The sequence below is a fragment of the Delphinus delphis genome, chromosome 1 (genome assembly GCF_949987515.2).
Source record: "Delphinus delphis chromosome 1, mDelDel1.2, whole genome shotgun sequence".
NCBI classification, from domain to species: domain Eukaryota; kingdom Metazoa; phylum Chordata; class Mammalia; order Artiodactyla; family Delphinidae; genus Delphinus; species Delphinus delphis.
The window spans coordinates 9,482,317-9,508,706 of NC_082683.1; the positions used below are offsets into that span (position 1 = coordinate 9,482,317).

The 26,390-nt window shown below is 39.8% G+C and overlaps 1 protein-coding gene across 5 annotated transcripts in view; it reads left to right on the top strand.

Moving 5' to 3' along the window:
* The window catches only part of VPS13D (vacuolar protein sorting 13 homolog D), a 244,518-nt gene that overhangs the window by 101,191 nt on the left and 116,937 nt on the right, over window positions 1-26,390 (top strand). For all 5 annotated transcript variants that reach the window (XM_060014644.1, XM_069540755.1, XM_060014636.1 and 2 more), the window contains 10 exons: window positions 2,799-3,046; window positions 4,942-5,133; window positions 5,449-5,575; window positions 7,284-7,426; window positions 10,417-10,547; window positions 10,783-10,958; window positions 15,505-15,628; window positions 16,426-16,661; window positions 20,479-20,587; window positions 26,196-26,359. In XM_060014644.1, the coding sequence (XP_059870627.1) occupies window positions 2,799-3,046; window positions 4,942-5,133; window positions 5,449-5,575; window positions 7,284-7,426; window positions 10,417-10,547; window positions 10,783-10,958; window positions 15,505-15,628; window positions 16,426-16,661; window positions 20,479-20,587; window positions 26,196-26,359 (1,650 nt within the window). The remainder of the gene's footprint in view (window positions 1-2,798; window positions 3,047-4,941; window positions 5,134-5,448; window positions 5,576-7,283; window positions 7,427-10,416; window positions 10,548-10,782; window positions 10,959-15,504; window positions 15,629-16,425; window positions 16,662-20,478; window positions 20,588-26,195; window positions 26,360-26,390) is intronic.

Consider the following 26,390-nt stretch of genomic DNA (forward strand, 5'->3'; position numbering starts at 1 on the left):
CTTTCTCTAAGGACCCTTAGTGATTCAGTTGTGCTTATTTAAAGCCCTAAGGTTCTTACTCCTTAAGTCCTTTTATTCCCTAAGTGTTAGGTTCGTACGAATTCATGGGTTAACCGTGGGCGGGAGCGTGGCAGTTACTTATCTGATATTTATGGAAGAAACAGTCACAAACCCATTACTCACACATATACGATTAGAAACTGGTGTGTCTGCATCAGCATAAAGAGAAGACATGTAGGGAGGGAAGAAAAAACGATGACCAGTTCCCATTCCTAAATCGGGAAGCAAAATCCTGGGGTTGGGAGTTTTTCAAATGACTCAAAGGAATTTGGGTGAAGGTTCATGCACCTAGTGCTGACTTTTCATGGGGACTCTGACAAAATTATATTGTCATTTAGACTCCTGTCTCCTCTTCTGAAGAGTGCAAGTAATATGTTACTAAATTCACATGTTAGAAAAAATACTGGATTGCTATTGTTAGATCCTTCTAAACTTAGACTTTAAACTTATTTAGATTAGAGATGATCAGCTTTAGTTTCCTTTATAGCAAAAACAGGCATCCACTTAGTTAAACTTACAGAGGAGTAGAAGAAGACTGTAAATAATTCCACTGTACCCTTTATTGAGATTTGCCAGTTGTTGACAGACTAAAGGGAGAAACAGATAAATACACAGACAAAATCGGTGACTTTAACACTTCCCTGTTAGTAATTTATAAAACAAACCAACAAAAACAATAAACACGTAAGCGGATTTGAACAATGCTGTCAACCAGCTTGTCACAGTGGGCATTTATAAAGCACTGTAACCAACAATTCCAGATTGCACATTCATTTCAAGTATGTGTGGAACATTCATCAGGAGAGACCATCTACTGGGCCATAAGATCAATAAATATTAAAGAATTGAAACCCTACACAATGTATTTCACCATTGTAATAGTATTAAACTGGAAACCAAAACAAGAAGATGCTTACAAGACCCCCAAATACTTGAAAATTAAACAATACATTTCTAAACAACCCATGGTCAAAAAGACATCACAAAGGAAATATTTCAAAGTGAATAATAATAAAAACGGGACATATTAAAATGTAGGAGTTGCAGCAAAAGCAGTTCTAAAGGGAAATGCATAGCTTTTAATGCTCGCATTAGAAAATAAGGAAGATGTAAAATCACTGATGTAAACTTCTACCTTAAGGTAGAAGAATAAATTAAACACATAGAAACAGGAAGAGAAAAAGAAAATAAGTATGGAAATCAATGAAGTAGAAAACAAACAGTAGGAAAAATCGACAATGTCAAAACTGGCTTTTTGAAAGGATTCATAAATTTGATAAACCTCTAATAAGACCAATCATGATGAAAAGCGAGAAGACCCAAATTAGCGTATAAGGAATGAAAAATGGAGAATTATTATAGATCCTGCAGATATTAAAAGGATTAAAAGGAGATGTATGACCAATTTTATACAAATAAATTCCACACTGGAATGACAAATTTCTTGAAAAACACAGATTACCAAAAGTAATACAAAGAAGAAACAAAAAATCCAAATGGCCCAATATCTATTAAAGAAATTTATTTTATAATAAAATACCTTTACTCAAAGAACATTCTAGGACCATATAACTTCATTAGTGAATTCTACCAGATGTTTAAGGAGAAAATCATACCAGCTTTTTGCAGACGCTTTCAGAAAGTAGGGGAGGAGGGAATAGTTCTGACTCATTTTATGAGGCCAGCATATCCCTGATACCAAAACTGATACAATTACTATCAAAAAAAGAAAGCTACAAACCAGTATTCCCCCATGAAGAGATGCAAAAATTCTTGACGAAATACTACCAAATAGCTTCCAGCAAGTGTGGTTTATCCCAGTTAAGATTAGCTTAACATTTGAAAATTGATAAATTTTTTTTAAAAAAAGCATGAGACCTAATAAATTTATCAAGATTTTAGGGTTCAAGATCAACCTATAGAAATCAATAATTATATGCTATATTCTAGCCATGAACAATTGAAAAATGTGATTTAAAAACACCGTTTACAATACCACCAAAAAAAATTTAATTATTCAGGAATCAGTCTAAGGAATGATGTACCAGTCTTTTACCCTAAAAATTACAAAACGTTGCTGAGTGATATTAAAGAAAACCTAATAACTAAGTGGAAAGATATAACCACGTTCACAGATTGGAAGACTCACGTATTGTTAGGATTTCCATTCTCGCTAGATTGATCTGCAGATACCACCCAATTGGTTATCAACAGGATAATGAATTTTTAAAAAATGGTATATTCACACATTGCCATATGAAATACTGATGCATACAACAGCATGGCTGAATGTTGTTGAAACTTAATGTTATGCAAAAAAAACACCCAGACAAAAGAGTTGTACATATTGTATCATTCCATTTATATGCAGTTCAAGAACAGCCACAACTAATTTATAATGATAAATCAGAAAGTGGTTGCTCGAATGATGGGAGAGGATATTGATTGGAAAGGGATATGAGGGAACTTTCTGGAGTGAGAGAAATATTCTGTAATTGGTTTTGGGTTATGGTTGTAGAGGTGTCTATAATTGTCAAAATTCATCAGAACATTTAAAATCTGTACGTTTTATTGTCATTTGATTATGCCTTAGTGAATGTGTTTGGATTGAAAACTGCAAATATCTTACTAAATTATTGTGCCATTTTAATGTAATCCTGTCTCATACTTAGCTAAGGAGAAAAAAATTCAAGCTCTTCATTCAAGCTGATGACTTTTACGCCATTTTGTCATCCTAGGTTTTGTGTGGCCATAAAGAAAGAGAATTATCCAGATTACATGCCCTCCAACATATTTTCTGACAGTGCAAAACAGATTTTCAGACAGCCTGGGCATACCATATATCTCCTGCCGACAGTGGTAATCTGCAACTTGCTACCTTGTGAACTTGATTTTTATGTTAAAGGAATGCCCATTAATGGGACACTGAAACCTGGCAAGGAGGTGGCTCTCCACACAGCTGATACCTCCCAGAACATTGAACTGGGTAAGGATGTAGTCAAATAATTATCTGTAATAATTCCGTGAACGTGTCAGTGGATATTTTATGACTATTTGGGAAAGTTTTAGAGAAATTGTAGCACATATAATACCTCAATAAGCCAGCTCAAAGGATTTATGCAGTTAAAAAAAGAAAAGCAAAACTTCTAATGTAGAAAATCATCGAAACAAAAAACCCGAACAAAACTAAAAGATTTACAGAGCAAGCACTCAACACAGCCTTTTTTTTTTTTTTAAATAAATTTATTTATTTATATTTTTGGCTGCATTGGGTCTTCGCTGCTGTGCACACGGGCTTTCTCTAGTTATGGTGATCGGGGGCCACTCCTCGTTGCGGTGCGTGGGCTTCTCATTGCGGTGGCCTCTCCTGCGGCAGAGCACAGGATCTAGGTACGCAGCCTTCAGTAGCTGTGGCATGAGAGCTCAGTAGTTGTGGCTTGTGGGCTCCAGAGCGCAGGCTCAGCAGTTGTGGTGCACAGGCCCAGTTGCTCCATGGCATGTGGGATCCTCTTGGTCCAGGGCTCAAACCCTTGTCCCCTGCATTGGCAGGCGGATTCTTAACCACTGCACCACCAGGGAAGCCCCAACACAGCCTTTTTTCTTAATGTTGCTCACTGGATGTGGGAGTAAAGGAAGTCATTTCATCTTTTCAAACGGTGCTTTTTACCAGCTGCAGAATGAGCAAAATCATACGTCTCTTCTCTTTTCACGAAAGGGAAAAACGTTAGGTAAGCATGTACTGTGTACTTCAGGCAGTATGTCAAATACCTTCATATACTTGATCTTATATAATCCTTACAGCAATAGTTATTTGTCCCATTTTACTGACAAAGACATTGAGGTTTGGAATAGTTAATGTATCAAGTAATTTCATTTGTAGGGATGAATGAAGTCAAGGGAGGGGGGTCATTATCATATTTGTAGCACATGTAGCAACAAGGTACTTCTGGATTTGGGACAGGAAGTAAGTTTTCTTTAAGGCTGTTGTAGACATGTTGAAATAATAAGGACTTAGATATTTACCTTTTCACAGTTTTGTGATTCCATAACATCATCTCATTTGATCTTCACAACAATGGATGTTTCAGGCAGAGGGACAGCTGTTTTCCCCATTTTACTGATGAGGATCCTGAAACTCACTGAACTTCAGCAATGTGTCCCCCAGTGATAAGCTTACATTTTTGAATATGTAAATCCTTGAGCTTAATTTAGAAAAGAAAAACAGTGCAATTCTGGTTGTCTGTTTTAAAGAAAATAGGTCTTTGTCCTGACATTTATTATTTCTTCAACAAATATTTGTTGAGTCCCTGTATGGAATGGGAATGTCCTGCCCCCACCCCCCTCATCACTGCATGCACACCAAGCACTCCTCATCTTCACACTCATGCTCCCTGTGGATCGTCACTTTTAATAAGAAGCCCGAGCAGTAGATACTGTTATTATCCCCATTTGGCAGATGGACACAGTGAGGTTAAATGGCTTGCCACACATCATGCAGCTGTGAGGACAGACTGGGAATTTGAAGCCAGGCAGGGAGGCTGCAGAAAACCTTAACTCTTACTCTCTACTTGCCTTTACTGGGTTTCAGGCACCCAGCTGAAGGCCTGAGGTATAGTAAACTCTTAATACCAGAGCTGTTATTGATAACCTTTGGGTACTTTCATTCTTCGAATTATTATGCAGTTCAGACTCCCTAGTGTGACTTCTAGACCGTATTTATTCTCATCCCAGCTAAAGGAAGATGGCTATTCTAATGAGATTTTTGCCTGTTGAATACGTGGTTATTGATTTTTCCAGAGCAATCCAATTCAGTTTGGCTGTGGACTGTTTTGACAAACTAAAGTGAGAACTCTGAAAGACAATAGCTTGTATCTTCTTTAGGGGTGTCATTGGAAAATTTTCCACTCTGTAAAGAATTGCTTATTCCATCTGGAACCCAAAACTATATGGTAAGAATGAGGCTCTATGACATCAACCGGCGGCAGCTGAACCTCACTATCCGGATCGTGTGTCGAGCAGAAGGATCTTTAAAGATCTTCATTTCGGCTCCGTATTGGTTGATTAACAAAACAGGTATGTACAGAGGATGCTCAAGTAGGCCTTCGGAGTTGGTCGTGGGAATTCAGATTTATCTGCTCAGCTAACTAAATGGAGCCAATGCAAACAGATTACCTCAGCAGTATAAGCTGCTAAACTCGCTTTCCTGTTTCCATAAGAAGTGCTTAATCATGGTCAAGACTGGCCTTTTGGACAACGACTGAGCAAGCCCACCAAATAAATTCAGTTTTCACCATTTTCCCCCTTGGTGATTTTTTTCCTTTTATTATTTGTATGTGTCCTGGGTACACCGGCTGGGACTGATATAAACTTTCCCCCTCCTTCCTAAAGGGCTCCCGCTGATCTTCAGACAGGACAATGCAAGAATGGATGCTGCAGGCCAGTTTGAAGAGCATGAGCTGGCCCGGAGCCTGAGCCCTCTCTTGTTCTGCTACGCTGACAAAGAGCAGCCAAGCCTGTGAGTGCAGTCATCTACGGGAAGGGGAAGTAAGCTCCCAGGGAAGGGAGAAATTAGCAAAGGCTCTAGTAGATCCGTGTAAGTAGAAATATACTCTAGATAACAGTCCTGACTTGGCAGGGGGACAGGACCATGACTTAATGGGATTTTTTCAGATCTAATTTCTGTGTTACTCGATATTGAAAATAAACCATTTGGTTGGTTTATAATGAAAGCCAGTCTTATTTTCCGTGTATTGAAGTAGTTCTATTCATAACTCTGCTGATGGAGAGAGACCCACACGTTCTCTTCTCTGCACGGTCTCTCTCCCCTGGAAGCTCTCAGAGCAGGCAGAGGAGCTGACTTCAGAGGGGAGATGGATGGCCCTTTGGTAGAGCCTCCACCCTATTAATCTAGTCCAGGTCCTTTTTTGTAAGGTTTTGAAATCCATCTCTTTTTCTGTTGAAATAAAATGTGCCATTTCAAGATCTCAAAGCACTCGTTGCATGCAGAGCATTAATTCACGTTTGTTCTTGGTTTTGGCATTCTTCTTTTTACAGGGGTCTTCTGATTTATAGCCTTAATCCAAAAATACTTAAGTGTATCTGATACTGCTAATATTCCATACCCCATTATCTGTAGAAATGTGCTGCAAACTTACAGGAGGGCTTAAGGAGTAGTACTTGCTCCTTAAGTACAGTGGATACAGATGCATCTACCAGGGAGGGCTGGACTCTGGGCTGCTGCTGGAGTCTGGAGAGGATTGACCAGGGTGCTGGCCACAAATAGCCACTTGACGTGGTCAGCATCCAGGACTTGACGTTTGAAACACAGTTTGTTTTGTGTACGGAATTCACAGTCCCCAAAGCATTTCCACATAGACTATCTCATTTGATTCTCCCAACATTTCAGTAGATTAGGCAGCACAGGGAATCTTGTTTTGGTTTTTTTTGTGTGTTTTTTTTGTGTGTGTGTGGTACGTGGGCCTCTCACTGCTGTGGCCTCTCCCGTTGCGGAGCACAGGCCCAGCGGCCATGGCTCACGGGCCCAGCCGGTCCGCGGCATGTGGGATCTTCCCGGACTGAGGCACGAACCCGTGTCCCCTGCATCGGCAGGCGGACTCTCAACCACTGCGCCACCAGGGAAGCCCCTTGTTTCGTTTTTACATGAGGAAACTGAGGCTCAGAAAGAGTTACCCACCCAAGGTTACATTGCCTGTTAGTGGTAGAGCTGGAACACACATTCAGGAATTATGTTTCCAGGATCCGTGACAGGACGCTGACCAACTAAATGGTGCTTTGCTGTTACAATAGTACCAGGCCCTTGAAAGAGTGTACCACTAGCTGCATCTTCTGTATATACTTCTCTCATATGTTCAGGGTATTTCGGAGTCAGGAAAATATCAGTTTGCTTTGAATCTTTGTTTTTCAGATACCGTAGCATTTTCCTCCTGTCTTATGCTCACAGAATCATAATGTTTTCTCCTAAAGCATTTAGTTGTGGAGGTCAGTACATTTTTACACATTATTGAACTGTGGCTACCTCTAAGATAGAGTTTTGACCACTGATTAATTGCCTTTCTGTGTTTGGGAATCACATGAGAATGTGGAAGAGTCAGTATTAGAGTTCTAATTTTGGCTGATAGCCACAGCAGTGCTTCCTGATTAGAACAGGTAGATAAGACTTTCTTATGGACGAATGTATACATCTTTGCTTTTCTGCTCCACAGCTGCACGATGAGAATCGGAAGGGGGATTCATCCTGAAGGCATGCCGGGCTGGTGTCAGGGCTTCTCACTGGATGGTGGTAGTGGTGTCCGAGCTTTGAGAGTCATCCAGCAAGGAAACCGCCCAGGGCTGATCTATAACATTGGTGGGTTATATTTGGGGCAGTGGGAGAATCGGAACCATGGGCCGATGACTGCAGGCTTGGAGGGTTAAGTCGGCCATACATTTTGGCTTCGCTGCAAGTGCTGATTTTCTCATTTGGCATTGGGTCAGGTATCTGTTCTCTGAATTCTAGATTGATATCAACACAGATCTATTCTCCTAGGGATCTAAGGAGCCACCTGAACACTGCCCTTTTGAGGTCTGAGGCTCTGTTTAATTTCAGGCTCACCTGTGTCAGGAGAGTATCAGTTTGGCTTGAATCCTTGTTTTTCATGGGAATAATAGGAACACTTAGAATGCTTTTTATCCTCCAAGCATTTCCCACGCATTCATTAAAACTTGCAAACCCTAAGAGGGTAAGAAGCATTGTTCTACTTGAAACTGAAGCAGAGAGAGGTTAAGTGACTTGTCCAGATAAAGGGGAAGTCTGTTAGAAGTAGGATTACAACTGGGGTGTCCACATTTGAGGCAAAAAATATAATAAAATGCACTTGGTGGTTATGGTAATTAGAAGGCCCTAACTAGCTTAGCTTCTGGACGTGGCGGGGTGGTGAGGGACGGGGAGGATGCTGTACCTGTATGCCTCGTGGCCACCCGGAACACGCAGAAGATTTTCCAAAGGGTTAAGACAAACTTGATTTAAATGTGTCTCAGGTTTAAAATGTTAGCAGTGCATCTTTCCTTTCATATATAATTTCCAAGGATCTCAAAGCACTGTTGAGTATTGAATGTTGGGAAACCATTTAACTCTCTGGGAAGGTGGAAATGTTCTATTTTGTACTGTCCAATCAGGAGGCACTAGCCACGCGTGGCTGCTGAGCACTTGAGAGTACCTTACTAAAAACTGGTGAGCGTGACAAAGAAATTGAATTTCTCATTTCATTTTAGTTAGTGTAAGTGATCTTGTATGACTAGTGGTTACTGTTTTGGACAGTGTCAATGTAAAGAGTCGTGTTATAAAAGGAAAAATTGAGATGGTATCATGTAGCTGTTTACCTTGAATCCCATGGAGTCAGTGATGTGTTCAAGTGTTTGAAGGTTTATTAGTAGAAGACTCTCTTCCAAGTAGAGTTAGCTTTTTGTTTTTTAAAACATGAATTTGCATGTATGCTCCCTTGACATGGAAGCTGTCTACTTTAAAGTTGACATTAAGACTTTTAATAGAAGAAATCAAGTGTATCTGATCCTCCAGCTGAGGATATTTTCTTTACTTTTTCCTCACATTTTTTTGCTCCACCCCTTGAATAGGCAAAGGCTGCTTCATACAGAGTTTCAGTGATTTTGTTTCTGTGATTTGCTCAGTCTTTCAGCTATTTTTGAGACTTAAATTAAAGGAACACCAGTACAAGTGAATTAGGGAGTTAACAGATCAGAATATTTAAAATTGGAATTACGTTGGAACATCCAGGACACCTAGCTGTCATATCCTAAGGTCTCTTCTCTTTTTATGGTCTCTTGATACTTGTTGACTATTGGTAGGGTCCTTGTATATGTCCCATCACGATGTGAGCAAGGACTCCCGAGGCAGGCTGCCTGGGTTTAAATCCATCTATGCCACCCACTGGCTGCGTGACCCAGGGCAAGTTACCCAGCTTTCCCTGCCTTAGTTTCTTCATCTGCAAAAATGAAGGAATGAAAATACCTAACTGATAAGAGGTTGTTATGAGAATTAAATGTTGAGCCTTTGGTGGAGGGTGTAGCATGTATTAAGAATTCAATAACTGTTATTATTTTTATTATTTTTACCATAAACGTTTTTATCATTTTATAACCAGTGCTCAGCCCAGTGCCTTGAATATAGTTGCTTTATTCATTGTCTGAATGAATGAATTAATTCATCCACTGAGTTTTGTATTTTTAAAAGTTGTTAGCAGAGTTTCTAAGAATATAGTGCTATTTCATTTTTCTTTCTTTTTTTGGAACCTGGTGTTTTGAGATTTCCTTTTGATTGACTATGTCTTTTTTCCTTGGTATGTGTTTTGTTTGCCTTTTTTTTTCCCAGTACCTAGTAGGTACTGAAAACATTTATTTTATGAAGGAATAAATTCTATAGCATCTAGCATTATGTTTGAGCTGGCTTCTTGGGCAGTGGGCTTAAAGAAAATACTAGAAGAGTCAGCTGAGTTCAGGGCAGTTGCAGAAGCCAGTTAAGTAATATGAAATTTCTACAGTATGCTGTAAAAGGGGCAAGTTCTCTAGGAGGAAATTTTGTGTCCCATGTGTAAGCAGAAATGTATCACATAAACTGTCTTAGTTGCTTTTTTTTATAAATTTATTTATTTAATTTATTTATTTTTGGCTGTGTTGGGTCTTCATCGCTGCGCACGGGCTTTCTCTAGTTGTGGTGAACAGGGGCTACTCTTCGTTGCGGCAGGCAGGCTTCTCATTGCAGTGGCTTTTCTTGTTGCAGAGCACGGGCTGTAGGCGTGCAGGCTTCAGTAGTTGTGGCATGTGGGCTCAGTAGTTGTAGCTCGCAGGCTCTAGAGCACAGGCTCAGTAGTTGTGGCTCGCAGGCTCTAGAGCACAGGCTCAGTAGTTGTGGCGCCCGGGCTTAGTTGCTCTGCGGCATGTGGGATCTTCGCGGACCAGGGCTTGAACGTGTGTCCCCTGCATTGGCAGGCGGATTCTTAGCCACTGCGCCACCAGGGAAGTCCCTGTCTTAGTTTTATAAATGGAAACCAAACTGAACACCTGTGTGTTTTAGTTGTTGTTATAGTTGTACACACCTTATGAAGAAGCTAGGAATTATGGGAACGTTGATGTTGCCATGGAGACTTTTTAAGGCCTAAATGGGAATAAAGTATAATACTTTGAGTGCTGTTGCTGTTTTCATTCCATTCTTAGGAGCCTTGACAGATTCTCTGGGAGCTACAATTGTTTTTTCAGTGAAATTGTGAAGGCTATTTAATTTTTTTAGACCACAAATTTTTTTCCTTCTGATTAACTCATGGAACTGGTTCTTGTTATTTGTAGGTATTGATGTCAAGAAAGGCCGAGGCCGATATATCGACACCTGTATGGTAATCTTCGCTCCCCGTTACCTGTTAGATAATAAATCATCTCACAAGCTTGCATTTGCACAGAGGGAATTTGCCAGGGGACAGGTAAGCAGCTTGCTTTTGAAGATTAACCAGTATTTATTTAATAGCACAGTGAGTTTTAATGTCAGGGCTTATCTCCCCATCAACACTAAGTTTTTTGATGTGAATAATCATTTTGTGCCTTTGGTATCCTAAATAGCTCCTGGTAGAGGGCAAGGCTCAGAGTAGATAGATACTCAGTAAGCATTTACGTCTTGACTTGGCTTTTGACTAAAGCCAATGATCCTGTGTGTTTTAGGGAACAGCCAATCCTGAAGGTTACATTTCCACCCTTCCTGGTTCCAGTGTGGTGTTCCACTGGCCTCGGAATGACTACGATCAGCTGTTATGTGTCCGATTGATGGATGTTCCCAATTGTATTTGGTCTGGAGGCTTTGAAGTCAACAAGAATAATTCCTTCCATATCAACATGAGGTAAGTTCAGAGACTATATTTAGACAAAAAGTAGCCTCAATTGAGGTGCAGTAATGTAAATAGTAAGCTATAAATACCATATAAATTTCAGATATTTATAAAGCTGTAAATAGTAATAAATAATAAGACTACTCTTCATGAAATGTACACATATGTTTCTGGCTCACAGGTCATAAAACTGCAAAGACCAGGCAAGGAGGAGTGAACATTTTGATGCAGTGAGTTAAAGGGAACATTGACAGTTTTGACCATTGTGCACTTGCTGTCGTCTGAGGTCACATGTTCAGGGGGTAGTACTGATCTCACTGTTACCCACAACTCTGTCAGCATTTAGATGGCAGCTTTGGTTATAAATGTTTTTGTCTATTCTTGCACATTGTACAAACTCTTCTCTCATTTGATGCGGTTTCAGTAAATCACCTGGCCTTCTTTGCCCAACCCAGTGACCCTCAGGTCCTTGTTAAGAAAAATCAACAAAATTCAGCCTCAAGTAGTACAGGATGACTGCTTTCTTTTTCTGCTTTCATCCATTGCTTAAAAAAAAAATGTATTAAACTTTAAAAATTGTGGTAAAATACACATACCATATGCGAAAGATAGCATGAAGACCCAGAGATTATTTTGTGGGCCTCAGGCACATAACATAAAATTTACTATCTTCACCATTTTTAACTTCACTAGTGTTAAGTACATTTATGTTGTGCAAACAATCTCCTAAACTCTTTTCCTCTTGCAAAATGGAAACTCTGTACCCATTAAACAACTGCTCCTCTTTTTCCCTTTCTTAACCCCTGGCAACCGCTGTTTTCCTTTTCGTATGAATTTGACTACTCTAGGTATCTCAGGTAAGTGAAATCATACAATATTTGTCTTTTTATGAGTGGCTTATTTCACTTAGCATAATGTTCTCAAGGTTCGTCCATGTTGAACTTCCTTTTTTTTTTTTTGGTGATAGTTTATTACATTTTATTTCACTCTAGTGCAGTGAAATTATATATATTCAAGTATAGTTGATTTACAATGTTGTGTTAATTTCTGCTGTACAGCATGGTGATTCAGTTACACGTATATATACATTCTCTTTCATATTCTTTTCCATTATGGTTTATCACAGGATATTGAATATAGTTCCCTGTGCTATATAGTAGGACCATTTTTACATTCACCATTTACATTTCACCATTTTACATTCCTGCCAGTAGCACACAAGGGTTCCAATTTCTCCATATCCTCACCAACACTTGTTATTTTTTGCCCTTCTGATAGTAATGGGTGTGAGGTGGTATCTCATGGTTTTGATTCTCATTTCCCTAATGATTAGTGATGTTGAACTTCTTTTCATGTGCTCGTTGGACGTTTGTACATCTTTTTGGGAGACATGTCTATTCAACTCCTTTGTCCATTTTCGAATTATTTTTGTTGTTGTTGAGTTGTAGGAGTCCTTTATATATTCTGAATACTAACCCCTTATGAGATACATAATTTGCATATATTTTCTCCCGTTCCATACGTTGCCTTTTCACTCTGTTGATTGTGTTCTGTGATTTACAGTTTTTAATTTCGATGTAGTCCTACTTACCTATTTTAACTTTTGTCGCCTGTGCTTTTGGTGTCGTATCCAAGAAATCATTGCCAAATCCAGTGTTATGAAGCTTTCCCCGCTGTGTTTTCTTCTGAGAATTTTATAGTTTTAGCTCTTACATGTAGGTCTTTGATCCATTTTGAGTTAATGTTTCTATTTAGTGTAAGGTGAGGGTCCAACTTCATTCTTTTGTTTGTGGATATCCAGTTTTCCCAACACCATTTGTTGCAAAGACTTTCCTTTCCCCATGGTATGGTGTTGACACCCTTGTCAAAACTTGGTTGACCCTATATGTGAGGGTTTATTTCTGGGCTCTCTATTCTATTCATTCATATTCTATCTTTATGCCAATATCACACATTTTTTTAAATTACAGTAGTTTTGTAATAAGTTTTGAAGTTAGGAAGTGTGAGATTTCCATCTTTGTTCTTTTTCAAGACTATTTTGGCTATTTGGAGTCCCTTGAGATTCCATCTGAATTTTACTATTTCTGGGGGAAAAAAAAACACTTGGAATTTTGATGGGGGTTGTATTAGATCTGTAGATCCACTTTGGGTAGCATTGACATCTTGACAATACGAAGTCTTCTAATCCATGAACATGGGACGACTTTCTATTTATTTCTGTCCTCTTTAATTTTTTTCATCAACTGCTTTTTGAAGCTAAAGACACTGAAATCAGTGCTATTTCAACACATTTAGAAGCAATATTTAATCATTTATACCTTATGGTTAGTTCTTTATGGAGAACACTATTGCAAGGGAACAGAAAAATGGCTAATTTAATAATAGATGATCCAAAGTAGTATTTATATTTGACTAAAAAAATGCATTATCTGAGGTTTTTCTTTGTTTCTGTTTTTGTTGATGATGTGCCTTTCTTAATTATCCTTTGCCCTGGCCCCCCCTTATTAGAGTTAATTGCTTCTGGCATAGTGGTTTTCCAGCTATGTTCCTAGGGGCCATTGGGGTTTAAGGAGGTGACTTTACAGGTCAAGGGAGCAAAGTGGGCAGGACTCCAATGCCCTCATCCCTACTTCAACCAGAACTCCTATCTGGTAGTATCATCTGTTCCCCACAACAGCGGTCCCCAACCTTTTTGGCACCAGGGACCAGTTTCGTCAAAGACAGTTTTTCCACAGACGGTGGGGTGGGGGGATGGTTCAGGTGGTAATGCAAGTGATGGGGAGTGGCAGATGAAGCCTTGCTCGCTTGCCCACCGCTCACCTCCTGCCGTGTGGCCCCGTCCACCGAGGACCAGGGGTTGGGGACCCCTGCCCCACAAGATTTCGTGGTGGGGGCGGGCAGGGGAAGGTGAGGAATTCTGCAGCTGAAACCACCATTGGTTTATTTACTGCCTTGGTGGAGGCAGCCCAGATCAGTTGTGTGGTGTGAAGCCAATTCAGAATTAAACAAAAAGTTACTCATCGTTACTTCAAAAAAGAAGAAAAGGAAGTAAAAGGTGTGGAGGGTGGGCAGAAGGATGGCTTGTGTACCTTTGTTAATCCTTTTGAAATAGTTTCAGTGTGTGGCCCTAAACTACTGAGCAGGGACCTGAGCCAGCTGTTTCCTTCCTTTACTTTCCCCACATTTTCATTTTGAAACAGTTTAAACCCACAGAAAACTTATAAGAGTAGTACAAAGGCACCCCTCTTTTACCTAGATTTCCTACATTTCAACATTTGGTCTGTTCTTGTTCTCTCTCCACACTTGCACACATACATTTTTTTTTCCCAAACCATTTGAAAGTAATGTGAAGTCATCATGATACTTCATAAAAACTTTATTACCTATCATTACACACTGAAGAAATTTAATATTGATTATGTTTTTAAATAAATAGTTCTCTAAAATGTCCTTCATAGCAACCTTCCTCCCCAGATCTAGGACCCAGTGAAGGATCATGCATTTTATTTGGCTGGTATATCTCATCTCCTTTAATCTAGAATAGTCATAGTCTCACTTTTCCCTTTTTGTCTTTATTGACGTTGACATTTTTGGAGTCCAAGCCGGTGCCTGGTAGAATGTTTTATTTTCTGGATTTTTCTGATGGTTTTTTATATATAAATTTGGGCCAAAAAAGAAAAATTTGGGCCATCCATTTTTGGTAAGAATACTACTTCTGCGGTGGTACGTGTTTCCCACTGCATCACATCCGGAGGCCTGTGACGTCTGTTGGTCCTGTTATTAATGTTGCTAAATTCGATCATCATTTGGTTTAGCTGGTGTCCACCAGGTCTCTGTATTGTGAAGTTACCTTTTCTTCTTTGTAAACAGGACTAGTCCATTGGGGGGATAATTTGAGACTGTGTGTCTGTTCTGTTTCCCCAAAACCTTTCACTCAATGGCTTGATGGTTCTTACCTGAATCAGTTATTACATTGGTGGTTGCAAAATGGTGATTTTCTGGTTCTCTCATTTCTTCTACATTTATTAACTGATATTCTTCCCTAAGGAAGAGCTTTCTTTCCATTCTCTCCAGTGGTTTATCTGTATTTAAGTACACACACACACACACACACAACACCCACGTAAATTATGATCACATACTGGTACCTCCATTCCACAGGATTCTTCCTCACCTTCCCTCATCCTACAGTGCAAACCCTGTTTATCAATAACATCAATATATTAGTTTGAACCATGTGAAATTCCTCTTTTCTAGGTCAAAAGTAGTCTAATATTAACAGTTTTATGTAGTTCAACCAATATTTACTCATTTGCTGCACTGACGCTAGACCCAAAACAAACCCTAAGTAAAATTTGTAGATCTCATACAGTTACGGCGTGCTGTTCAAAGTTGCTTGAATGAATTCTTTTTTACTGTGTGATTATACTGTCAATTTCTACTTTTTTTAATGTGATCAGAGAACGCACAGTGGTGATCATGAGAAGTATGAGGAGAATGTGAACTGGAGCTTGTTCCCTCCATTTTATGCAGCCTCTTTTGTTTCCTTTTGCTGCAGAGACACTCTGGGAAAATGCTTCTTCCTGCGTGTGGAAATTACTCTTCGAGGAGCTACCTATAGGATCTCCTTTAGTGATACAGATCAGTTACCCCCTCCTTTCCGAATTGACAACTTTTCTAAGGTACCAAGGGGAGTTGAGAGCCAGTTTGGCTGTTTCATACGCGGGAAAGTGGAATATATACTGCCCTTAAGATAATGATGAATGAAGTACATTTTAAACTTGGGTTCAAAAGAAGCCATACAGGATCTTAGAAATCTTACCATTGGGAGGTGGTTTCTGCTGGTTATTTTGATTGCTGGGCAGCCTTGTCCAGAAGGGACTTCTCAGTACCCAGAACTTATTTTGACTAGATAGTTTGGTTGGCATGGTGCCCTCTGTAGACATTTCCATATAAACAGAGAGAGAGGAATCAGAATCAGATTGACAAATGCCCGGTAGAATGGGCGGGCATTCTTCCTGTTGCTTAGTTACAGTGAGCTCTTTTATGAATCTTCCAAGTAAAGCCAAGATGGAAATCATTAGATTCTATTTTAAATTATGCCTTACATCTTAAAATATGTGACTTTCCATAGCTGAATTCCAAAATTTTTGTTCAAAGTGTATCCCAGGGGGTTGAGGGTAGACTAGATGCCATTGAAAGGACAGAGAAGCTTCCTCTAGGTATCTGGCGTGGCAGAGCTTCTCAAAACCCTTTACCCAACAGGCTGTGGCCCATGTCTAATTGGTGGGCTTTTTGCAATTTTGAAGATGATTAGAGAGGCATTTGAAGAGGCCACATGATGAGCCTCACTTGTGGTTATATGCTGCGTAGGTTCATTTGGGAAGGATCTGGGACTTAAACCTAGGAGGCACTGATAACTTTCCAATACCACCGCTCTGACTGAAAGTCCTCTTTATCCTCTCCGCCCTTACTGTAGGTCCCAGTTGTCTTCACTCAGCATGGCGTTGCTGAACCCAGGCTCCGAACTGAAGTGAAGCCCATGACTTCCTTGGATTATGCCTGGGACGAACCCACCCTGCCACCTTTTATCACTCTGACTGTTAAAGGGGCAGGTTCCTCTGAGATCAACTGCAACATGAATGATTTCCAGGATAACCGACAGCTTTATTATGAAAATTTCATTTACATTGCTGCTACATATACGTTCTCTGGGTAATTCTGAGTTAAATTACTGTTCGTAAAGCAGAAAACTCTAATTATTAACCGGTTTTAAATTTTAAGCAGTTCTCAGGAGGCTAAGGGATGAACAAAGATTCCTTCCATTCTTTACCAAATCCTAGGCTCAGGCTCTATCTTGAGAGGTCTTTAGTCTAAACCCTTGTCTTCTTGCTAGAGTAAAGTTTATCCAAAAAGGCAAGACTCTTCTCTTTTTAATAATCTATCCCCAATAATCCATTCTAGTATCTAACAACTCCCCTAAGGCATTGTTATTATAATGTCTTAAATTTCTCTTGCTTTAAACTTTTGTTTTACCTCTTTCCTCTTTCCTTTACCTCTTTCCATTTTTTGTTTTACCTCTTTCCTCATTTGAAACTGACTAATCTTCATCCATAAATATTCAAGTCACCATTCTGACTCTCCTCTTCCATTGAGAATTCTGATTAAGCAGACACTTAAAGGTCTTTTTAATAGTCACCTAAAGGCAAGCAGAGGAGTTTAACTTGACAGTAATTCCAGTTGCCTTAGAATTATAATCTTCACTGTTGTCTGACTAGTTAGTTGTATTTAGAAAGAAAAGACAGGTGAGGAATAGTGAGCTTATTCTAATTCTGTTAGATTGGTACAGAGATAGGTACGTAGAGATTCAAAATGTTAGGCTTTCAAAAGTAGTCATTCCACCAACACATAAATATAGTTTGTTTCTGTGCTGGTTACAGGGCCAATTTTAAAGTTGAAGAAACTGGGAAGATAGCCTCATCTTTAGCATTCCAAATATAAGTCACCTGGTGAACGGGGCATTTAAAGTCATATTTCTTTGCAAAATGTTCTGAATAATTTTGCTCATGAAATATTTTTGTATGTGCCTGAGGCCCACAAAATCATCTCTGAGTCTGTGCAGTGTCTCTCTCAGCTACCTAGACTCCAGATTTCACTAATAATGAATTGAATAGGCATCTTTGCTTAGAATAGCCCTTCTTTTCCTTGTTTATTACAGTTCTCTTTTGATAATGATGGTGCTGAGATGCTTATCTTGTTTTAATTAAGTCAATCATGTGTGTTTCTTTCTTTTTAAAGATTATGGCACTCAATAGTATGACATGCTTAAGGTTTTAGTGCCTGAAAAGCCAGTCCTTAATCTGGTTGCTATTCATGTTTTTCTCTTTACTTTCTTATGTTAAATTCCAGTAGTTACTAAGCTGTTTAACTGAAGAATCCTAATGGAGAATTACGAGTTTAATGGGTTGAACAGATATGGATAGAGAAAAAGAGAAGTTCCTGGGAATCTTAGTGTGCTAAGGCGTTGACCCCTATAAGTGCAGTAGATCCTATTTCTTCGCATTTTTGGTGAGAACTGACGATGAGGAAGGAGACTAGTTTTGTTTTGTTTTGTTTTATTTTAAATTGAGGTGAAGTTCATGTACCATAAAATTAACCATTTTAAAGTGATCAGTTCAATGGCATTTAGTATATTCGTGATATTGTACAGCCACCACCTCTATCTAGTTCCAAAATGTTTTCATCACCCCAAACCCATTAAGTAGTGACTCCCTCATTAAACCTCTTCTCTCAGCCCCTGGAAACCACCAATCTGCTTTCTGTCTCTCAGGATTTACCTATTTCAGATATTTCACATAAATTATCATAAAACATGTGACCTTTTGTGTCTGGCTTCTTTCACTTAGCATAGTGTTTTCAAGGTTCATCCACACTGTAGCATGTATCACTGTTTCATTCCTGTTATGGCTGAGTAATATTCCATTGTGTGTCTGTACCACATTTTGTCCGTTCTTCCTTTGATGGACATTTGTGTTGTCTCTACCTTTTGGCTGTTGTGAACAGTGCTGTCAGCATGCCCATACATGTACTTGTTTAAGTACTTGTTTTTAATTCTTTTGCATATATACCTAGGAGTGGAATTGCTGGGTTCTACGGTAATTCTATGTTTACCTTTTTTTTTTTTTTGCGGTACGCGGGCCTCTCACTGTTGTGGCCTCTCCCGTTGCGGAGCACAGGCTCCAGACGCACAGGCTCAGCGGCCATGGTTCATGGGCCCAGCCGCTCCTCGGCATATGGGATCTTCCCGGACTGGGGCACGAACCCGTGTCCGCTGCATCGGCAGGTGGACTCTCAACCACTGTGCCACCAGGGAAGCCCCTATGTTTACCTTTTTGAGGAACTGCTATGCTATTTTCCACAGGAGCTGAATCATTTTATGTCCCACCAGTAATGTGTAAGGGTTCTGGTTTCTCTACATTCTCAGCAGTGCTTGTTGTTTTCCACTTAAAAAAATTTTTTTTTAATGTTTTTTTAAAATTTATTTTATTTATTTTTGGCTGTGTTGGGTATTCGTTGCTATGCGCGGGCGTTCTCTAGTTGTGGTGAGCGGGGGCTACTCTTTGTTGCGGTGCTCAGGCTTCTCATTGCAGTGGCTTCTCTTGCTGCGGAGCACGGGCTCTAGACACATGGGCTTCAGTAGTTGTGGCACATGGGCTCAGTAGTTGTGGCTCACAGGTTTAGCAGTTGTGACGCACAGGCTCAGTTGCTCTGCGGCATGTGGGATCTTCCTGGACCAGGGCTCGAACCCGTGTCCCCTGCATTGGCAGGCGGGTTCTTAACCACTGCGCCACCAGGGAAGCCCTGTTTTCCACCTTTTTTTGATTGTAGTAATTCTACTGAATAGGTAATGTTATCTCATTGCGGTTTTGATTTGCATTTCCATAATAATTAATGATATTGAAGATCTTATCACGTGCTTATTCCCATTTGTGTATCTTTTTTGTTTGTTTGTTTGTTTGTTTTTTTGACCATGTCGCACAGCTTGCGGGATCTTAGTTCCCCAACCAGGTATTGAACCCGGGCCGCCCTGTCCACGGCGTTGAAAGCGGTGGCTCCTAACCACTGGACTGCCAAGGAATTCCCTATTTGTATATCTTTGGGGAAATGTCTATTCAAATCCTTGGCCCATTTTTAGATTAGATTTTTTTGCCTTTTTGAATTTTAAAGCTCCTTATATAATATGGATACAAATCCCATATCGGATATATGATTTGCAAATATCTTCTCCCATCTGTGGATTGTCTTTTTACTTTCTTGGTAATGTCTTTCGGAAGGACAAAAGTTTTTTAATGTTGTTGAAGTCAAATTTTTTTTGGTCACTTGTGCTTTTGATATCATGAAAACTGGTTTTTAACTCGGAATTTTTCAGTCCATTTTTTGATGATAGAGATTAGTGGAAACAAGAGGATGATCTAAATAAAATCTCATTGAAATACCCTAAAGTGTAGTTAGGCTGCAACATTCCATAAAGCTTAGTATTCTTAAGCCATAGAGAAACACAACAAGGTGGAATTGGAGGAAGGTGATTATGAACCCTTTGTTTTCTTTTCATCCTTAAGGGACTTCTGATTTCTTGCTAAGACATGGGGATGCAATAATTCTGATCATCTTCCTGGCAAACAGTAGAACTAATTCTTAGACCCTTGGAATGTCTGGATTAGTTTTTGTTTTTTGTCTCTAAAGATACATAGTCATCCTTTTATGTCTGAATTTTAAGCCACTGAAATTATCAGGAGAGGGGAAATGTCAGAGTATGTCTTCTGACAAATGAATCTTTGAACTGTGCAGGAAAACAGCACAACCTTGATCTTTCTGCAACTTGAGTCAGGCTTTTTCTTCTATGATTAAAGAAGAATTATCTTCTTTATGGTGGAGGTTTAGCCGTTTGCTTATGAGTACATGAATACGCATGTGAGTCCACGTGTATACGTGTGTGTGTGTATTATGATTGTTACTGTTTTTTCAATTCTAGTTTACAGGAGGGGACAGGACGGCCTGTGGCTTCCAACAGAGCCATTACCTGTGCAGAGCTTGTCTTGGATGTCTCACCGAAGACACAGAGAGTCATTTTAAAGAAGAAGGTAAGAGAGTTTAGAACTTGGAGTTTAGAAGAAAAGATTTTTAGCCCTGGAAGGGACAGGGGCCACCTGGTCCACCCCCTCGTTTTGCAGATGAGCAAGCAGAGACCTAGGCCCGTGCTCAGATGGAACTTGGGCGTCCTGACTGCTCCAGTTGTTCTCCCCACTGTCCCATGACGCCTGCTCTAGGAATTCCAAGCCCTTCTCATCTTTGATACCTTTTCGAAGAATTTAATTCTTGAATTTATTTTTTTTCAAATTTGTGATTTGTCGTTTTCATTACTCTTTCTATTGTAACACTCCCCTAATCTACTTTTCCCTAAACTCAGTGGAAAAATTATCACACTGACAGTTTTTTCCCTTTTTATGCCAACATTCTTTTCAAGTTAGTTTATGAAATGATTATGCTAATAGACCTAGATATTGAGAGAAAGAGTAAAGTTTGACCAGAAATATTGTGACTGACAGAAAGACTGGTAATAAATAGTTCAGACTTCAAAATGAATGTTGTTTGAGAACACAGAGGTGCAGAAATCACTCTAAGAGGAGGAAGATCAGCAGGTATAATTATTTGAAACCATTTACCTGAGGGGTGTGTTCTGGAAAATTTTGCATAATATAAATCATATAATCCAAAAACAACCCTGACAGAGGTTGTGTGTTTCCAACCTAAGTGGCCCTAATGCTGACAGAGGATGCCCTTTAATCATCTAAAGTGCTATCATGTGTGGCAGTAATGTAGGTGGTTTATGACTCATTTGGCTTTGAGGTTGTACAACTCTTACGCATTTTTAATGGGGGATAGATTCAAATTATTTCAGATTTTGCACATCAAATGAAACTTTAATACATGTGTTCCTAATTCAGTTTTATATTTTTAACAGCTTTATTGAGATATAATTCATGTACCATACAAATCACCCATTTAAAATATACAATTCAGTGGGTTTTAATATATCCACAGTAGGTACTACTTTAACCACACTCAATTTTAGAACATTTTCATCACCTCAAGAAAGAACCCTGTATCCTTTAGCTATCACCCCCGCATTCTCCTTACTTCCCAGCCCTAAGCAGTCGTTAATCTACTCTCTGTCACTGTAGACGCCCCTGTTCTGGACTTCGGTCAATATATGAGTGGTCTTTAATGAAGGGCTTCTTTCAGTTATCCTAATATTTTCAAGGTTCTTCATCCATCTGTCAATCAACCAGTACTTCTACATGTGTTTTTATATCATACCAGTTGGAAGTCACATAATTCAAATTTGCTTAAAATGTTATCACATTCTTTTATATAAGACTGTGTCTATGTGTTAGACACATTCTAGAAATAAGATTTGGGAATGGTGATGAGTACAGAGACCATGAGATGTAGTAATTGAAAGTAAACAATTTTCTAGACTTTATTGAACATTTTGAAAAAGCAAATTTTAAAAGACAATAATCTAAAAATAAAAGAGTCTAACAAGTCAAGGAATTGGGAAAAAAATAGAAGAGCCCTTGGAAATGATGCAGATGACCTTCAAAGAAATGTTCAAGTTAATGAGGATGTTAGAGTGAATGGAAACCAACTCAAGAGAAAGATGATTTATCAGTGGAGTATGATCACCAGGTGTGATCAGCAAAACACTAATAATAAATATACATACATGGGATTTCCAAGGGCTGGTGTCTGCTAAGTGGACAGAAACAGACTTTTTTAAATTAAGTAGCAAAAAATACTTTACATAAAATTTTATAATTTACACATTTTCACAGTTGTCATTTCACTTGATGAGGATGAAAACCGGTAAATGGGAGGGAAGGTGATGAGTGAGTTACGTTGACATCTAAAACTGGGCAATGTTCTTTGAATTGGCACTAGGAAATGGACCTATGTGCTTGAATTAGAAACCAAGAGTAGAAGGTTGACCTCTTAGGTTTTTGTTTGTTTGTTTTTGGGGATTTTTTTTTTTACTTTCTGTTTTGAAAGAATCTCAAATTTACAGAAAAGTTGGTAGAAATTCTATAAAGTGGATTTGTCCTGTTGCTGGTGACGTTAACGTTAGCACTTGCTTAAGGTGGTGTCTGCCAGCCTTCTCCACTGTGAAGGAAGTTTTTCTTTTCCCTTGTATTTAGTAAATATTTTGTGGAGAGGTGCTTTGAGACTCTGTAAATATCCTGTTCCTCATCAAGTTTTCTATGTATGTATGTATACATGCATGCATGTGTATTAGCTTGGACTTCCAGAACAAAATAATATAGACTAAACAATGAGAATTTATTTCTCGCAGTTCTGGAAGCTAGGAGGTCCAAGATCAGGGTGCTGGGCAAGTCGGTTCCCGGAGGGGGCCCTTCTTCTAGTTTGTGGACTGCAGCCTTCTTACCGTGTCCTCAGATGGCAGAGGAAGAGTGGGGTCAGAGGTGAGGGGAGAGGAGAAAGCAAGCCCTTTGGTGTCTTAAGGACACTGATCCCATCAGGACACCCCCACCCTCATGACCTCATCTAAGCCTAATTATTACCCAGAGGCCCCATTTTCATCCCAACTGCGGGTTAGGTCTTCACCATAAGCATCTTGCAGGAGCACAGTTCAGTCTGTAGCTTTATGTATGTCCCCATGGCTCCCTGTTTTATTCAGTGTGTTATCTGTTACTGTCAGGGTTTATTTTTATCCTCGGTTCTCATGTTTGGCCGGTAGGAGTGCCTTTAACCTCCTGTGTCCTTTTGACATATGCCCCTCATGCCTTGAGCACTTCCATACTTTCTGACACAGCAAGTTATTTTGGGCTCATTTTGTACTTTCCCTGCAGCATTCCCGGAATTTGCCACTTCTTTGAGGAGCCCTGATTTCTTTTTTCAGAGAATGGAATTTAGAAACTTAAGATATGTACACTAGGTGCCCTTGTTGCTGATGTGGTGTCGCTGTTCCCAGACTCTCTCAAGGGACAGACCTAGCGATTTTATGTATACATGACGTATATATGCACACACATGGCACATATTGTATCTGCGTATATGCATATGTGCATATGCATACATATATCTTACATGTGTATTTATATATTCAACAGATTTCTCTATCTCTGTGTATTAAGAACCAGCAATTCACACTAATAGTTCTAATTCCAGTCTAACATCACAAAGCTCATTGTAATTTTTTCCCTTTTCATATTTGTAACTCCCTTGTCCAGCACTAAGAATGTATTTATTAATTTGATCAGTTCCCGTGAATGTAACCCATGTTCTCTCATCACAGTTGTGCCCCCCGCCCCGAGTGTGGACACACCGTGTTACCTGGCGTGGGCCCTGATCTCCACATGCTGGGCAGCTCCCCGTCCAACCCCACCCCCTGCAGGAATTCCCTCCTCACCTGTCTCTGTCTCTGACAACCCACACTAGGCTCGCCTCCCCAGCCCCTCGATATGGGTCAGCACCCACCTTGGGTTTCAACATCCCACTCTGGGCCGGGCCACCACAATATACCCACCTACCCTCACACAGCCCCCATGGCCTTCTCCCTCCCTCAGTGTCACCTCAAGGTTTTAGGACTAAATTGTGAGGAAAGGGGGCAGGGGAAGGGAACTGGAAAGAGAATGGTGGATCTTGGGTTTTTAAATGGAGGTTTGGGTAGTTTCCAGTGATGATGAGCCTGCACATACGGGCAGGCAATAGAGGAATCCATGTATGAAAACTTGATTTCACCTGGGCATCTGTGCTTTGATTCCCGATCTGGAACACCTCCAGGAAAATTGAGGTGCTTTTCTGTGTGGTTTTGGTGCTAGGGATAGATGTATTCTCTTACTGTGAACAGAGAAGTAAGCATGTGGGGATTGCGGGTGGAGAAGCGCAGCTCAGTTTCATCTCTTTTCACAGGTACGAGAGGCATTAGCACACGGTAGAAAGAGCATCATCACACTGCTATATTTAAAATAGATAATAAATAAATAAATAAAATAGATAACCAACAAGGACCTGCTGTATAGCACAGGGAAGTCTGCTCAATTCTCTGTACACCTGAAACTGACACAACATTGTTAATCAGCTATACTCCAACATAAAATAAAAATTAAAAAAAAAAAAAAAGAGCATCATATCTTCTAGATTTGAGTTCTGGCTTTGCCACTTAAAGATGATGATATCTGGTGTTTCACATTCCTACCGGAGCCTCATTTTCCCATTGATCTCCCAGGTTAGTGAGGGGGATCAACTAGGATGCTGTACATAATGTGCTGTGTAAAGGGATGTGATCATGGTAACATAGCAAACATTTATCGAGGCATTAACCCTGTGCCAAGTATGTGCTGAAAGTGCCTTGTATTTATGACACTTATCACAGGAACCCTCAGAGGCAGCTTAATTTCCCCCTTTGACAGGATCAGGAAACAGGAGCTCTGAGAAATTTAGTAGCTTATCCAAGGTCACTTAGCTAGTAAATGAGGCAGCTGGATTTCAGATCCTGGCATTCGACTCCAGCATTCATATTACTTTGTTAGCTTTTAATGCAGCTTTGACAGCTTTGTTGCAAAAGCTGTCTTTCCAACGCGGGGCAGCATGTGGATGCGTTTATGGTACCTAGAATGTGATCCTGACGGGTCTAGTTGGAGTATACGTTCCCATAGAAAGAGTATTCTCAATGGTTAGGTGTTCCTGAAATGGAATTATAGGGATTGTGTTAGAAAGGTAGTATGGCAAAGTGGATAAGCACGTCGTCCCTGGACTCACACTTTGGGGATTCAGACCTTCACTCTACCACCTACTAGTTAATGTGACCGTGGTGAAGTTTCTTTATCTCACTGGGACTTAACTTCTTCATTTGTAAGTAAGAACAGTAATAGTATATACCTCATTGATTTGTTTTGAGGATTAAATGAATTACTATGTGTAACTCACACTGATCAGTGGCTGACACATAGTAAATATTCAGGAGGTGTTATTACTATTATTATTATTACTTCTTACATATGATGGATTATACAGACTTTCATGGATAGACCTGGAAGTTCAAGTACTGCTTATAAAATACTCCTAAGAGAAAATATATTTAGAATTAATAGCAATAAATCTAGTATAACTTTTGAATACAATCCACTTAATAGTAAACCCAGTAAATTGGAAATTGGAAACCATCAATGTAGTATGCTTACCTTATGAACGTGGGATGGGGGAGAGCTCTGGTAAATTCTGGTTGTCTGCCCGTTATGAGGATAACCAAAGACCAAATACTGAGAATATCATATATACTTTATATAATTGGATCACTCTTTTAGGTAAGGGCACTGGAGGGCTGCCATCTGGAATAGCAGTTAACATAGCAGTGTAGCTAGTGGAGGAGATTAGATTGAACCTCGACTAACTGGTTTGCTCAGAAAGTATTAAGTGTATGAAAAAAATAAATTCAAAAAATTTATATTGTCATTTTTGGTTGTTTGGTTCAAGAGTTTAGCATATTTTATCCGAAGTGCAGCTAGAGATTGACAGCAGTGCAAATTTGAATTAAGCACTGACATAATCGGAAAGTGTCTTTTAGTACAGTCCCTACTTGAGAACTCATTCAGCCCTGTGTGAAGCTCTTGAAGCCCTTGTATGAAGCCGTGGCTGCGCATGATGGCTCTTGCTGTCTCTGCCCAACAGGAACCAGGGAAGCGTTCTCAGCTGTGGAGGATGACTGGCACAGGCATGCTGGCCCACGAGGGCTCTTCCGTGCCTCACAACCCCAGCAAGCCCTTGGCCGCCCGCTCCACCGAGGGCTCTGCCATCTTAGATATTGCTGGTCTTGCTGCGGTCACTGACAACAGGTAACTTTCATGGCAACTTTTGGTTCAAGTT